Below are 14,830 nucleotides of genomic sequence, written 5' to 3'. Positions count from 1 at the left end.
CTTAATGTGGATCCATCCAATTATTCAAAGCTCTATTGCATGTCATTGGCCTGCCCAGTCTTCCTTCAAGGTTTGTTTACCACAGAGACAGCTCCAATGACTGCATAACCTTTGGCCAGCTGAGCATGACATACACCACAGAGGCACAGCGCTTTACATGCATGAGGAAACATTGGAGATAAAGTGAGAGAATAAGAGAAAATGAAAGTATGGCAGATTTAGAGCAGTTAGTGGAATAAGGGATTGGAGACATGGACAAGGTAAGATGGAGCGAGATGACCCAGAAGCACTGGGGCAGGCCGTGGTTAAAGTGAAAGGCCCTGGACTTGATAAAGTGCTCTCCTAAAGAGCCATCAGATGGCTTAGGGTGTCTATCTCCCTTCCATAAACACATGTACTCATTGTCTTGGCCTTTTGTCCTCTCAGTGAGGCTAATATCTGCGTGTGGGCGGATCTTCCATATTCCACGATGGGATGTAGTGGGCGGAGGTTTTAAACAGCCATCAGTGACCTATACACTATGCCATTAAATGTGTGCATCTTCAAGATAATGGTATATGAATTAATGTGCATTTCCAAAAGGAAATACCAGTGCTTGCAAGACAGCAGAATAATAGTGTTAAAGTTTTAGGGTGCTCAGGTTTTAGGCATTTCTGTTGTACAGGTTTTTAGTGACTGTGATGGTTTTCAGAATTGAAGATGTTTCTTAATATAATACTAGAGCCTGGTAATTTTTTTATGAACATGTCTGTAGTATTGTACACACTGCGAAAGGCCCCGCGATAACCTAGCCTTGCTTGGTTGCGTTGAAAGATGATGATCTTGTATCGACGATAGCCAGAGATATTGTCAGAAACATCAATTACTGGCAATATTAAGATATTTGGCATTTCCAATGAATGTTACATTCTTATTTTTGTTAAGCCTATTATTATTATGAAGTTGCTTTTATTATTAAAATATAATTACAATTAATTTTCCCCGCAATAATGACCAAACAACTGACATGCTGTGAGGCTATATATTTACTCCTCAATTAAAATGTAAAAAAAAAAAACGGTATTTTAAAACAGTTCTATTATACAATGAATTATAAGCCTATGATTAAAATATTAACACTTCAGTCATCTATAAAAATCAATGACATAAAAAGCTTTTATTTCAAGCACCTACTTACAAAAACAACCCGTTTAACACGAAATGTGTTTCTTCTATTTATTTATTTTTTCACGATATATTAGAAATATTAAGGGAATGAATGAAAACCGTTAGCTGTAGATTCATCTCTCATTGTCTCTTGAGAGAATATGCGGCATCAGATGGTGAAAGCTCCGTCATCTTTCTGCATAGTGAATTGACTGAGATTAAGACGTTTACCGGCGTAACTCTTGCACAAAGTTTGCACATTGCTTGGGTGATATCCACTGGCTCGTCTTCATGGTTTAAAACAGAAATATTTCCAAAATTTCAACGTAACCAATTACTCCAATTAATTAATTACAATTAATCATATCACTTTTATGTATTAATCATTATAGAGGCTGCGTCCACACAAAGCCAGAGCTTTCCCTATCCAATCTTTTTTTTTATCATTTAAAGAAATATCTGCGTCTACAATGAAACCACAAAACAATGTAGTATACATGCCAGACCAGTATGTGACACTGTAATTCTGCCACAGAGATACACAAAAAATGAAGAAGAAGACTTTGATTATGCATATAAACCTTGCGCGCAGTATACAAACGAACATAGAACAGTACATTTATTAATATGTGTTAATGCTAATTAATAAAAAGTGTTTGTTCATGTTTTTGTTTCTGTTACGTGACATATCGGTGTCTGACTAGGGGCGAGACGTGGGCTGATGACATTAGATTTGCTGTCCAGACAAAAACGCAAGGGCAGCATTTTCAGATTTATCCACTCCTGGACCCGGTCTCAAAAATGATCGGTTTCACTCTCCCAAAATGCCGGATCCTTTTGAATGAATTGCCTATATGATACAAAATGTATGCGTGTCCAGCGAAACGCATCTCACTGTGGACGGGGCCTTAGTATTTTTAATAACAATTATTTTTAATTCATTAATTTATACCCTTGTTCTCATAATGAAATTTTTAAAGATTTAATAATAAAAAACTTAATATTACAAAAATGATTAGCAAATAAACCAGTTTTCATTCCAATTGTTCAGTCACTATGACTTTTGTGATGCATTTCAGGGATTTGATACAAATTTCATGCACGTCTTGCATAGATTTTTCTCATAAATTAAAATAATTTTAATTATTATTTAAGTATTTTAATTATTAAAGAATTGTAATTCTTGGAATGCAGTCAAAGCACTGAATCTGATGGTGAATTTAACAAACACATCATAAAACTGAAATTGTATACAAGAAAAACAATATACATGTTGTGTATTGTTGTGTCAAGCTAAATAACAGAAATTTAAAGAGAGAAACTGAAGAATTTCTATGTAGTGTTCGCATTATGTGATTACAATTAGGGGAATACATTAGAGCAACATAATCCAGAACATGCATGAAGAATGTTGCATTTAACGTCCAGCTATTTCTCTTTCAATAGGGATGTTGGAAGACGAGGGACATCCAAAGTCTAATGTGTCCAGCACCTCTGCGTTACACAGGCACATGGACAGCCACCACACTCAGGTGAAGCATATACACAAACCCACACTCGCATGCACATGCTCTTTTGTGGCATCTGTCATCCACTCTTCCGTGGGGAGAAGGTCTCCAGTGACCCCAAATGGCAGATGTAATCATGGGTAATGAAAGTGAGAGCAGATCCCATGTCATCCCAGACTCAGCACTCTGCCAAATGAAAAGAGTCGAGGCTTATCTGGAGATCGTATTCAGATGTGCAAAAGAGGAGAGGCGTGGTGCTCCAGCCCTGTTCTCCTCCACAGGAACATGCCGAAAAGATCACTGTGTGCCCTCTGTGCTTCTAAGCATCCCACTCTGTGTCCTGAAAGCAGGGTTACCCTCACAAAACATTAAAACTTAATGAGAGTTCTCTGAGAGCTTTCTAATTCAATAACGTTAACTGTCTCTGTTCTTTGTGTCGCTCTCTAAACATTACGGCATTATGTCAGTCTTTCATTTATTTTTCATTCTCCAATAATCTTTCCAAACATGACTTCAATATTTCAAATCAGGCAACTGGTGTTAAAGTAAGATTGATGCATGTGTGGTTTGTGATAGGCTTTTTTTCCAATAAACACAGGACACATCAATGGTCCTATCTTTACATAATCTTGCATTAAATACTAAATATGACCTTGGCTGTAAATAATACGTGGATGATCGCCACCGACTGCTAGATAAAAAGCTTCAATGAATCAAGACTGAATCTTCCTAAATGTCTAGCTTTCAGATAGCTTTGGCCGTGACATTCTGAGCATGGCATGAGCAGTATACAATGTACGCGACTGTCAGTAACTAACAGGAAGACCTGTATTCCAAATGGGATATATCGCCCTCCAAAGGGCACTTTGGAGTAAAAAACTATCATGGCTGACATATTGAAGGGTTGTTCCAAACCGAAGTGCCCAAACCTGGCCACTTTGGGCACCCATGATCCTTTGTGCTGATTCTTTTCATGATGCCTATGCCTCCGTGTGGGCACAGGATAGGGCTTTCCAATTAATCACATGCGATTGTCTTGTGCATCTCGTTAGTAAAGCCGGTCCTGCAATTAGTACTAAAATAAAACTAGTTTACTGACATGCTAAGCAATATCGCGTTCAAAATCAAATGTGATTCATCTGCGATTATGAACGCGATATTGCCTAATTGTCAGTGAACTAGGGCTCTGTGTATGTCGCTCAATCTGAAAGCAGGTGATGGAGATTTACTACTAATCATGGAACCGGCTTCACTGACAAGGTGTGCATGACAATCGCATGCGATTAATTGCACAGCCCTAGCACGGGATGATGATGCAGAAGGGCACTGCAAGAAACAGTTGTTTGGTCCCTTACACCCTTCAACCCTTCAAAGCTCTCACTGGAGGGTAAACCCTTTGAAGTGATTATGGCTTTTGTATGAGCCCTTCCAAGTGGAACGCAGGGCATATAAGAAATAAGGAAGCTGTATCCAAACACACAGGGTGTGATGTTGCTAGTTATTGAAAAGACAATACGAATGCATCACAAAGCTAGAGCACACACCATCTGTTAGGATGATGGGATTGGGGACAGATATATGGCACTGTCATCTGCTGACAGCAAAGAGAGAATACTTTGATTTATGGCAGTCAAATGCTCATTTTATAAGTGCATATGCTTTGTAGAAAGATCCACAGCAGACTGCACCATCTCGCATAACTGTAGCATCCTCTCAATGACTGTGGCTCTGTTCCAAAACCTAGTGAGATGCTTATGTAGACAACATAGCCCGCCAAAGAATAAAAGTTAAACATCAACTAACATCAAAATGAGTGGTTATTGATTTATTGAAGGTTATTCATTCGTTCATTCATTCATTTTATTTTACATGCAAAATTGGGAAGGCAGTCCCAAAATGCATTGGCTCAGGGGACAAAATGAATACAAAATGACAGACAAAATTGTAAATAATAAAATAAAACATCATAAAATTAATTGAACTAAATAAAAATTAATACAATTGAATACATAGAATAGTCATTTAATAAATTAACTCGACATTTTTTATTTACTATTGTATATGCTATGTTTTTTTATGCTTATGAGTACATTTAGCAAAGCAACATACTAACAGCACACTGCACTGAAATCAATTATAAGTTGCCTCTCAGCCACATGTGAAGTTCCATTTAAGTTTCTTAGAAACGGCTTGTTAAGACGGAAAGGCAGCTTACTAGGTTTTGGGCCCGAGATTGAATGTTTTCCCGTTTCATAATTGTTCCACGTCTGCATAATCTTCCTGATTTACTTACCAAGTCGTATGTGAGTTACAGTAATGGAAATGTGCTTTCATAATAATTGAAAGCGAGAGACCACCACAGTGCACCTGTCACTATAGGTAATTTGTGGCCCCCTGCTGAGGGCCCCACATTATGAAACTTCTGCTGGCCTGTAATGCTTTATGAATATGTAAACTATATGTATAACTCTGGCCCTGAGGTGCTCTTCCATAAAGTGGAACACGCACTTGTCGTAAACCTGTGTGGGCTGGTTGTTATTAAATGCAAAACAGCTAGCCGCTGTCATTCAACCTAACCGGAGCAGTGTAAGGTTCCTGAGTGGAGCGCTGGGGTCCTCACTCTCTCGCTCTCTCTGACTCAGCTGTGTTGTCATATTGCCCAGTGCTGAGTGCTGTGGATTGTTTGTCTATTAAAAAGGGAGCGTCCTAGTTTCTCTGTAATGGCCTCAGTGCCTGTGTTTCCAATCCAGTTTATTCTAGCTCAGGGAAAGAATGACAGAAGCCTGGCATTATTCTAATGAGCATACAAACAGCGTAAGCAGTCTGTCCTGCACTGGTCCAGGACCTACAAAAAGACATTTTAGTTTACCTGTGAGACACACTGGAGAAAACCCACAACCGTATTTTCCAAAGATCTTATATGACTCAAAATACTGCAAAAAAAATCATTATTCAAATCATTTTAGTAGTTATCTTTAAGACCTTTCCACATAATAGATGGCTTGCATACAGACTGATAGAAAGATGCTTTGACAGTGATAATCAGATCATGCAGCAGGACTGAAATCGTACCCTTTGTATAGCACACACAGTGACCAACAGATGATATTACAGAATGATATCATTATGAAAAAAGCAAGCTGTCCCGCTGGCTTGGATGACACCTCTTCTGACACCAAAAGAGAGCTGGTTCTTGTGTCCATGCATGAGAGCCAAACAGTGACACAATGGACTGTTACTACATAACCTGCCTACAAATACATATGTAATGTCATGTCTACTCCAATTATAGACCTAATATTTTTTTAGAACACAATTTAACATATATTTCAGCATTATGACATCACAAGCTGCTTTTAAATGGGTCATCGGGTGCAAAATTCACATTTACGTTATTTGAACATAAATGTGTGTTGGCAGTGTTTGCACACATCCACCCTATTATAATAAAAATTCACCCAGGTTTTTTTTTTCTTTTTTAATACATAAATGTAATATCCCCTTTCTTAAATCAAAAAGTTCTCACCTTCTTGGCTGTGTGACATCACACAGGCCCAGACCCCTCCCACGATTGTTGATTGACACTAACGTTTTAGCACAGACCCGCCCTGAGTGAGCTGTCAACAGTCCACCATTGTTTCAATGCTGGAGCAGAATGTCTAAGGCTACGTTCACACTGCAGGCTGAAATGACCCAATTCCGATTTTTTTGCCCCTATGCGACCTGTATCTGATCTTTTCATGACAGTCTGAACGACACAGATCCGATCTTTTCAAATGTGACCCAGGCCACTTGGGTATGTGGTCCTGAAGCCGATACGTATCCAATCTTTTGAAATGTGACCTCCGTCTGAACGGCCAGGCCACATGTATCCGACCCGTACGTCATTGATACGCTACAAACGTCATAATTCTGCATTGAAGTAGGCGGGAACGAGAAGATAAACAACGTCAATCGTCTGTATTAGTGAAGCCACTCACATCAGTATCCCACCACTCCTGGCTGCGACTCCGCACCCACACGTTTCTCTGTACCGACGTTGCTAACACTGTTCCACAAAACGCCATGGCCAAAAACCTTGCTCTCCTCCTTTTTAATTTTCTTCTTAAAACGAGAAGATTGTAATTGTGCCGGCTCCGTTGGGAAAATAACTTTAATATTGCAAAAAGAGCTCCGCTGTTTACTACACTGTTGTTGACATCCATGTTTAACGTTAGATACTTCCGCAAACAACGAGTGACGTCGTTGACCGTTGAGTACTCTTTCTGCGCATGCGGGTCACTTCTGGGTCATTTCACGTTCACACAGGAGATCACAAAATGTCGCATTTAATTGGAAATGTGACCGGCCTTGCAAAAAAATCGAATTTTTAAAAAAAATCGGAATTGAGCATTAAGCCCTGCAGTGTGAACGTAGCCTAAGTGTGACGTGACAAACAGCCAAGTATGGTGACCCATACTCAGAATTTGTGCTCTGCATTTAACCCATCCAAAGTGCACACACACAGTAGTGAACACATACACACTGTGAACACACACCCGGAGCAGTGGGCAGCCATTTATGCTGCGGCGCCCGGGGGCAGTTGGGGGTTCAGTGCCTTGCTCAAGGGCACCTCAGTCGTGGTATTGCCGGCCCGAGACTCGAACCCACAACCTTAGGTTTAGGAGTTAAGTGATTGAGATGTTTTGTTGTTGGATGTAATAATAAACATAGCAGTTGTTTATCTGAGCCACTGAAGACACAGTGGATTACGTTTGTTTTTGAAGGGATACGCCTTCTTTTGATAGAGGACTTTATGCTCATCAAGATTGCATTTATTTAATCACAAATACAGTAAAACAGGAATTATTACTACATTTATTACTACAATTTAAAAATAATTGTTTTCTCTTTTAATATATTTGAATTGCATTTATTACCCTGCAGTTACAATCAAACAGTCAATTCATCAATCAATAATAAATACAACATTACTATTTATTAAAATGTATAATTTTGTTATTGTTAATATTATAAAAATATTATTTAAAAATACAGATTCTAAATATTTTAATAATGTTTATTTTTTTTTATACGAGTTGATTATTCTACTGAACACTGATTGTCAGAAGTATATTATATTGAAGTTTGAAATTACTTGAAAGAGTTTCAAAAATATTATGAAACAGTGATATTATAACATATAATTACAATTAAAATGTAATTTATTCCTGTAATGCAAAGCTGAATTTTCAGCATCATTACTCCAGTCTTCAGTGTCACATGATCCTTCAGAAATAATTCAAAAATGCTGATTTGCTGCTCAAAACAAAAAAAACAACATTTCTTATTATTATAAATTTTTGATAGTTGTGTTGCTTAATATTTTTGTGAAAACATGCTTATTTTAAGTTTCGAAGAAAAGGGTTTTTTTTTTTTTTTTTTTTTTTTTTTTTTACCAATCTTTTGTAAATGTATTTATTATACAGTGCAATTCTTTCTAGAAAAAAAATCTTCCTGATCAAAATTTCTATTACACTGTAGTGTATATATGATATTTGTAAATAAAATTACTTATCAATAGACAGAGAAAGTAGCTGGAGTTGTGTACAGCACAACATGCTGTATACATAGAAACAAGATGTCTGTTGCGTCACATCAGGCATTTCCAACGCAGACATCTTCATTGATTTTAATGCAGACGATCTCATTTTGTTTCATGTCAGTCTAGCCAGACTGAGCTGTCACATTATTCCGCCCTGAAGTCTCGAGCATGTATCTAAATGTTGGGTTGTATTTTAGAAAGGTAACAGGGTAGAAGCATTCTGAATTTCACTAGTGACACCCGAGATGCTTTGTACCTCAAGAAGCACTGAATGCCACAGGCTCTCTGGTTACCAGATCCCATTCTATCCTCGGCTTCCTGCCTGTGTCACATAATAGGGGTCAAGGTCACCAGACCACATGTAAACCAGGAAGTGGATGCAGAAAAGACATATAGATGTCTAAAATATATTGTACAATTGCCTGGCCGCCTTCTACACCGTAAATAAAATGAATTATTCAAATAGATAATGAAATATTTAGAACGACAGAATAGCCCCCTACAGAGGGAAGTGAATTATAAGCTACTGCTCTCTGAAACTGGACACTAACCTTTTTAAACCACATCAACTAGAGTATATACACACTCACTACCAATATTCAGCACCAAGTTTCAGATTTGCCATGCAGTGCCAGATACGCGCTCATAACAAAACACTGAATACTAAAATATCATGTGCACCATTTCAGTCTTAATGTATTTATCGATGTGGCGTCAAACAACACAAGGGCTGTTTTGTGCCAGTAAATCCCAGTCCTTTTATCTAAGGTCTGACGTGAAGAAAAACAGATGGCAGTGAAGATGTGCTTCCATCACTCAAATGTAACCCCACCAGAGGTCTTCCTCAAAGGGACGCTCTACCTCTTAATGTCCTTATGGCACTCGGAAGCAGGAAACGGCCTTTTAATGCCCCTTAACATGTATTAGCACACGCCTGGTTCATATTTCCCCATCTCTACTCTCTGTATCTCGCTCTTCCTGCCGTCTGGTCCATCCGCTCTTTATTGATCCACATCACAATGTCTCATAACATGCGGAAGATCATGATGTTTAATTATTGATCAGCTTGGTTTCGCCGGAGACTGCGATTGAGAGCGAGAATGAGACAAGGGCAGTTCGGCCTTATCAGCATTCAGATCCAACGGGTGCGGAAGATTGCTTAGAAAATGACAGCAGGAGGAATGAAGTGTTCCCGGACTGGCACTCTGGTAATGGAGTATTCTTGCTCCATGTCTGTATGCGATAAGGTCTGAAGAGGCTATCTCTTCTGACAGGGCTGCTGTGTATCACGCAGTCCTGGAGATGCTGACTGACATGTGGGATCAGATGCACAACTGATGATCCCATATATTTGGACACTTAAGCAAGACTTTCAAATGTATGTTTACCATTACATTAATTAAATTGCAAAACAAAGTAGCATCTATTGTAAAGAAAGATTGCAAAAACACATAATCAAAGCATTTATTGAATTTCAACCCACAAAAAAAAAAAAAAAAACTTAATATTGCAAAATATTATTGCAGTTAAAATAATTTTTTTTCTAGCTGAATCTATTTTAAAAAAGTAATTGATTACTGTGATGACAAAGCTGAATTTCCAGCATCATTACTCCAGTTTTTAGCGTCATTTGATCCTTGAGAAATCATTGTAATGTGCTGATTTGCTTAAGAAACATGTTCTATTATTACCAGTGTTGCACAGAGTGGTGTTGATTAATATTTTTAGGAAATACTAAAGGACACTTGAATTTGAATAATAAAGCTGAATCTAATCTAGTCTAATTTTAAACATCATCTGAAAGCTGATTAAATAAGATTTCCATTCATGTATGGTTTGTTAGACATCTATTTTAAAATCTGGAATCTGAGGGTGCAAAAAAATCGAAATATAGAGAAAATCGGCTTAAAGTTGTCCAAATTAAGTTCCTTGCAATGTATATTACTAATCAAAAATGAAGTTTTGATATATTTACAGTAGGTAAATTTTACTTAGTACTCTAATGATTTTTTCCATGAAAGGAAAAAAAAAAAGTCGATGTCATTTTGACCCAAAGAGTGTATTTTTTGGCTATTGCTACAGTTATACCCATGCTACTTTTGACTGGTTTTGTGTTCCAGGGTCACAATAAACATGATGCATCAACCAATCTATGTATAGGAATGTAATGTGACTTAAGTGACTAAATACGTTATTGACCACTATATAACAAATAAATAAAATAAAAAACCTCGAAGCAAAGTATGCCTACTGAATCAAATTATACCATACAGTCTCTTTATGCAAGTCTCCTTGACTTTCAATAACATCTGCGCATCTGCTTCAGGTAATCACATGTATTGAGCACATGATTTCATGTTGTGAGAAGAATACAAGAAATGCTGTATTTGTGTTTTGAATGTTCTCTCTCTGTGTGTCTTTCTCTCCTCTCTTCCAGAGGGGTCACCTCAACTTCTCGCCCTTCGGTGCGGGGGCAGCGCTGTAGGCTGGGGGCTGATTGAGCCCTCAGGCCTGTGTAGGGATGGGGTGAGTCTGGTCTATAGCACAGTACCTCACTGACTGCCCTTCACCTTGCAATTCCCGCCTTTTACGTTTCCCTTTTTTGCTTTCCATGCTATTGAAGGAAACTGCAGCTCTGCAACATCTAGGACCCGAAGTGGTAGGGAAATAATGTAGGATAATGCGGTTGTGGTAATCAGTTTTCAAGAAATAGTTCATCTAAAACTGAAGACTTTCATCAGTTATTCATTGATTTATGTTGTTTAAAACCTGACTTTCTTCTGAGGAATGAAAAATAAGAAATTTTGAAGAATGTTCAGGCAGCTGCATTCCTGTCAAGCTCCAAAAATAAAAAGTATCTAAAAGCATCATAAAATTTGTCCAAACGTATGTGTTTAATAGAAGAAATAACAGCATACAAGTTTAAATCGACATGCCGATGAGTAAATGGTGGCAGAACTTTAATTTGAGGGTGAACTATTCCTGTAAATGTTATATTATTTAGGATTAAGTGTATTGAAACGATCTATCGTACAGCATGTAATGAAGTTTGTCCACACATGCTTCCTTCTGACTGTCAAACTGCAGACAGTCACTGCTTTAAAGTCCAGTCTCTGTTTAATTGAAAATGAGCTGCAGTTTTTGTTAAAAAATTTCTCCATTCCTCACAGCTGGTTCTTCATTCGTTGCTGCGAACATTTCGACCCTGCTCTTTCCTTGATCCTTCATTCAGTCCTTTCCCCTTTATGTTCTCTCCTTTGCTAAGTTTTGCTTATTGATTTTGCTCTGAGACAGAGGCTCTTTATGGAGTTTGTCCTCATGCTGAGATGCTCATTGTTACCTGCTGAATCATGCCTTACAGAGAGTGTGGAGCAGAGCCATGTCTCTGCACTGAATCAATGGCTCTTGCACTTATGTTTCAGCCACAAACAAATGTTCACATGTGCCACACATTCAGCCAGAGGAAACTGTGTAAATAATGCAGATAAATACCAGGGCCACAAGTACTTAGTTATTAAACAGAATAACCATTTCCAATTAAAATACAGTGATAACTATACGCTAATGGCCCTGTCCTGAATGGCACCCTAAACCCTCGTGGTCTTCCTCTGAGTCTGTACTTTCATAACGTAATGCCGCTTTGACTGTCGTGTAGAAGTCTGGTGCGGAGCTCGCCCCAGTGTGGGCTCGGTGTATAACGGCCACAAAGGGGATGCTCGCGAGCACCCTTCTGAATGCTAAAATGACAATTGGGACACCCTACAGTCTCGTAGACTTAACGGACATGCACACGCGGTGGCCATTGTACGTCTTTAGTACCGTAAGTGCACATGAAGTGTTCCATTTGGGACAGGGCCAATGTGCACAAAGGAACTTTTCAGTTATGTACAGTGTTGGGGAAAGTTACATCTAAAAGTAATGCATTACAATATTGCATTACTCTGTAAAAATTTTACATAATAATTATAGTAATTAATAATGTTGTTACGTAGTTACTTTTTATGGAAAATAATTCATTACTTTCTTTTGCGTTACTTTCTGTCCCTAGGCTGAGCTTGCTTATTTGTGTGTAATAAAAAAAAAACAAAGGATATATATTTTGGTAACTGTAAATCATTTTTGCACTAAAAGTAAAATTAATAAGCCAGGCTGAAGGAAGTTCCTTTGCCTCTGCACTTAACTCCCAATTTCTTTCAACATGGGGGCAGGAGAGATGTCAGTGAATAAATGGGAAAACTAACTTGCATTATTTATTTAATAAAGTAACTCCGATATATTTGCTGTATATTTAAAAGTAATGTATTACTTTACTAGTTACTTGAAAAAAGTAATCTGATTACATGTCTCGTGTTACTTGTAATGCGTTACACGCAACACTGATTACATTATCAAAATTCATTTTCAGTGTTTTCAAAAACAGATGCAAAGTGACTCTTTTCAAATATATATTTTACAAAAAGAAGTTAGATATTAAATTATAAAATACTACAGCCACTTTACACATAAAATACTGCATGTGTATATAGGCCAACAATAAAAAAGTGGTGCAGATGTATATTGGGATTATCCTTCTGTACTCAAGTAAACCAAATGCCAATCCTTAATCTAGTAAAATAATAATAATATATATATATTATACTACAGAGCTCAAGGACTGTTGTCCTTGAGCTCTGTAGCTCACCTTAACTCAGACGTCATTTAACTTCATGCCTGTAAGTTTAGGAGTCAGGTAGGGTGTCAGATCATCCTGTAAAACCTTTAAATTATCAGGATTCTCTAGATTTGTCCTGCCTCAACCTGGTTTGATATGCCTTTCGAGGTTTCATGGCTGTTTGCTGTCCTCAAATAGTCTAAAGGCTTTTCAGGAACTTGAAGAGAAACAGCTGAGGAGCGTTCGTTAGAGGATTATGGTTAACCATGGGTCTAGCCTTTTTAATTATCTGTCCTTATGCACTTGTAGGAGTTCAGTTAAGATAAAGAGCACGTACTTGATGCGCCCAAGCCTGGTGATCATATGGTTGCGTTTATTTGTGAGAGAGCGCAATGTCACTTAAGACATGCTTAAGAGTTTCTCAGAAGATGCTGAAGTACATTGAAGGATAGCTTCAATCTGATACCGGCAGGACTTCTGAAATCTGTTTCCTTACCATGTGAAGGTTGACCATTCTCCTTAAGACATCACATGAACATTGATTTATTTTATTGGGTGCTGTGTATTCTGCATCTTTTGTGAGTGCACACAATCAGGTTCTGTGGCATCTGATCAAAACAAACTGGCTGATGAAGGTCTGTTTTCTCTTCTTTCAGTGGTTGTAATCAGATCAGACTAACTGTGCACACGACCCTCTCCCAGTACTTCTCGATTCTCTGCTACTGCTTGCCAATTGAACCGTAGCACTTGCCCAACTTCTCTTTTGCTTTTGGATAGGCTAATCTCCAATGAGCACAGTTTGCTCGTTGGTTTAATGGAAGACTTTCAGGCCAAGGATTTCCATCAGCTTTGAAAATTAAGGCGTAATGAGATGGCTCTGGGTTCCTCAGAGAGAACTTCAACAGCTGTATTCCCAGTCTTGCTTATCATGTTCCGCTATGAGGTTAACATCACAACAGTTTGAAGAAGAGAAGCAAAATGACTGAAGCCAAAACAGTTTGAGAAGAACTAGCGTTATGTTTAATTGTTAGTGAAAATACAATGAATAATCAGGCCATGAAACGCCACAGAATCTTCAGAACTGTAACATCTGCAATTCTTAGAATTATACACTAGACACTTCCTAAAGACTGAATTTTACGGCTAATCTCATAATACATTCAGATATCAGTAAGACTTTAGTGTATTCTGTTCCAATTAACACATTTTACATATTTAAATCCATTTGTCATATTTTCAAAATATACAAAAATGTCCTTTGATTCCATCTGGGTACTTTTTGGTAATATTTTGTAGTCATTAACCATTCTTGGACATGGTACCTCATTAATACTATGGTATTACATTTTGGATACAATGCAAAGGAGTTAATAGACTCTCACAAAAAGGTACTACTATATAGTACAGTACTTACAAAGTATGGTACTGTAATGGTATTATATTGTTATACAATGGAACTTCAATATGAACCTGAAAGATTACCATTTACACTACCCTTCAAATGTTTGGGGACAGACTGACTGACTGATTGGTTGGTAAAAAATATTTGTTTTAATTATTAATACTATTCAGCAATTGTGCATTAAACTGATGAAAAGTGACAGTAAATAGGGCTGTACAATTAATCTAAATTAAATTGCAAAGGCAATAAATTGCATTTAGGCAGAAGCTACGATTGTCATGCAGTGAAGCACAGATCTGTGATCAGTAGTAAATCTCCATCCAAAGGCCAGAGGGCGCTCTCATGCTGATGAACCAAATATTCCCTGAAGAAGAAATCCAGGAAATGTCTATTGCTGCAGCTGAATAAACATGCTTTTTTAACATTAACTGCTTTCATTGATTAAACGTGACTAATAAACTATGGCAATATATGGTTTATCTGAGTTTATCTTTATTTTCATCATAATAAAGTATATCTATAATGAAGTGCTTATCGAC

The 14,830-nt window shown here is 37.7% G+C and overlaps 1 protein-coding gene across 4 annotated transcripts in view; it reads left to right on the top strand.

Annotated features, from left to right (window-relative positions):
- LOC132094980 (unconventional myosin-XVI-like) overlaps window positions 1-14,830 on the top strand; it is a 250,673-nt gene that overhangs the window by 222,056 nt on the left and 13,787 nt on the right. For 3 of the 4 annotated variants that reach the window (XM_059499687.1, XM_059499688.1, XM_059499686.1), the window contains exon 34: window positions 2,593-2,678. In XM_059499687.1, the coding sequence (XP_059355670.1) occupies window positions 2,593-2,678 (86 nt within the window). Of the gene's footprint in view, window positions 1-2,592; window positions 2,679-10,675; window positions 10,765-14,830 lie in introns of all 4 variants that reach the window. The other variant, XM_059499689.1, reaches the window with a different exon arrangement.

Source organism: Carassius carassius, chromosome 19 (assembly GCF_963082965.1).
Source record: "Carassius carassius chromosome 19, fCarCar2.1, whole genome shotgun sequence".
NCBI classification, from domain to species: Eukaryota; Metazoa; Chordata; class Actinopteri; order Cypriniformes; family Cyprinidae; genus Carassius; species Carassius carassius.
The sequence above is the reverse complement of the archived record's forward strand: the minus strand, read 5'-3'. Positions and strand labels throughout refer to the sequence as shown.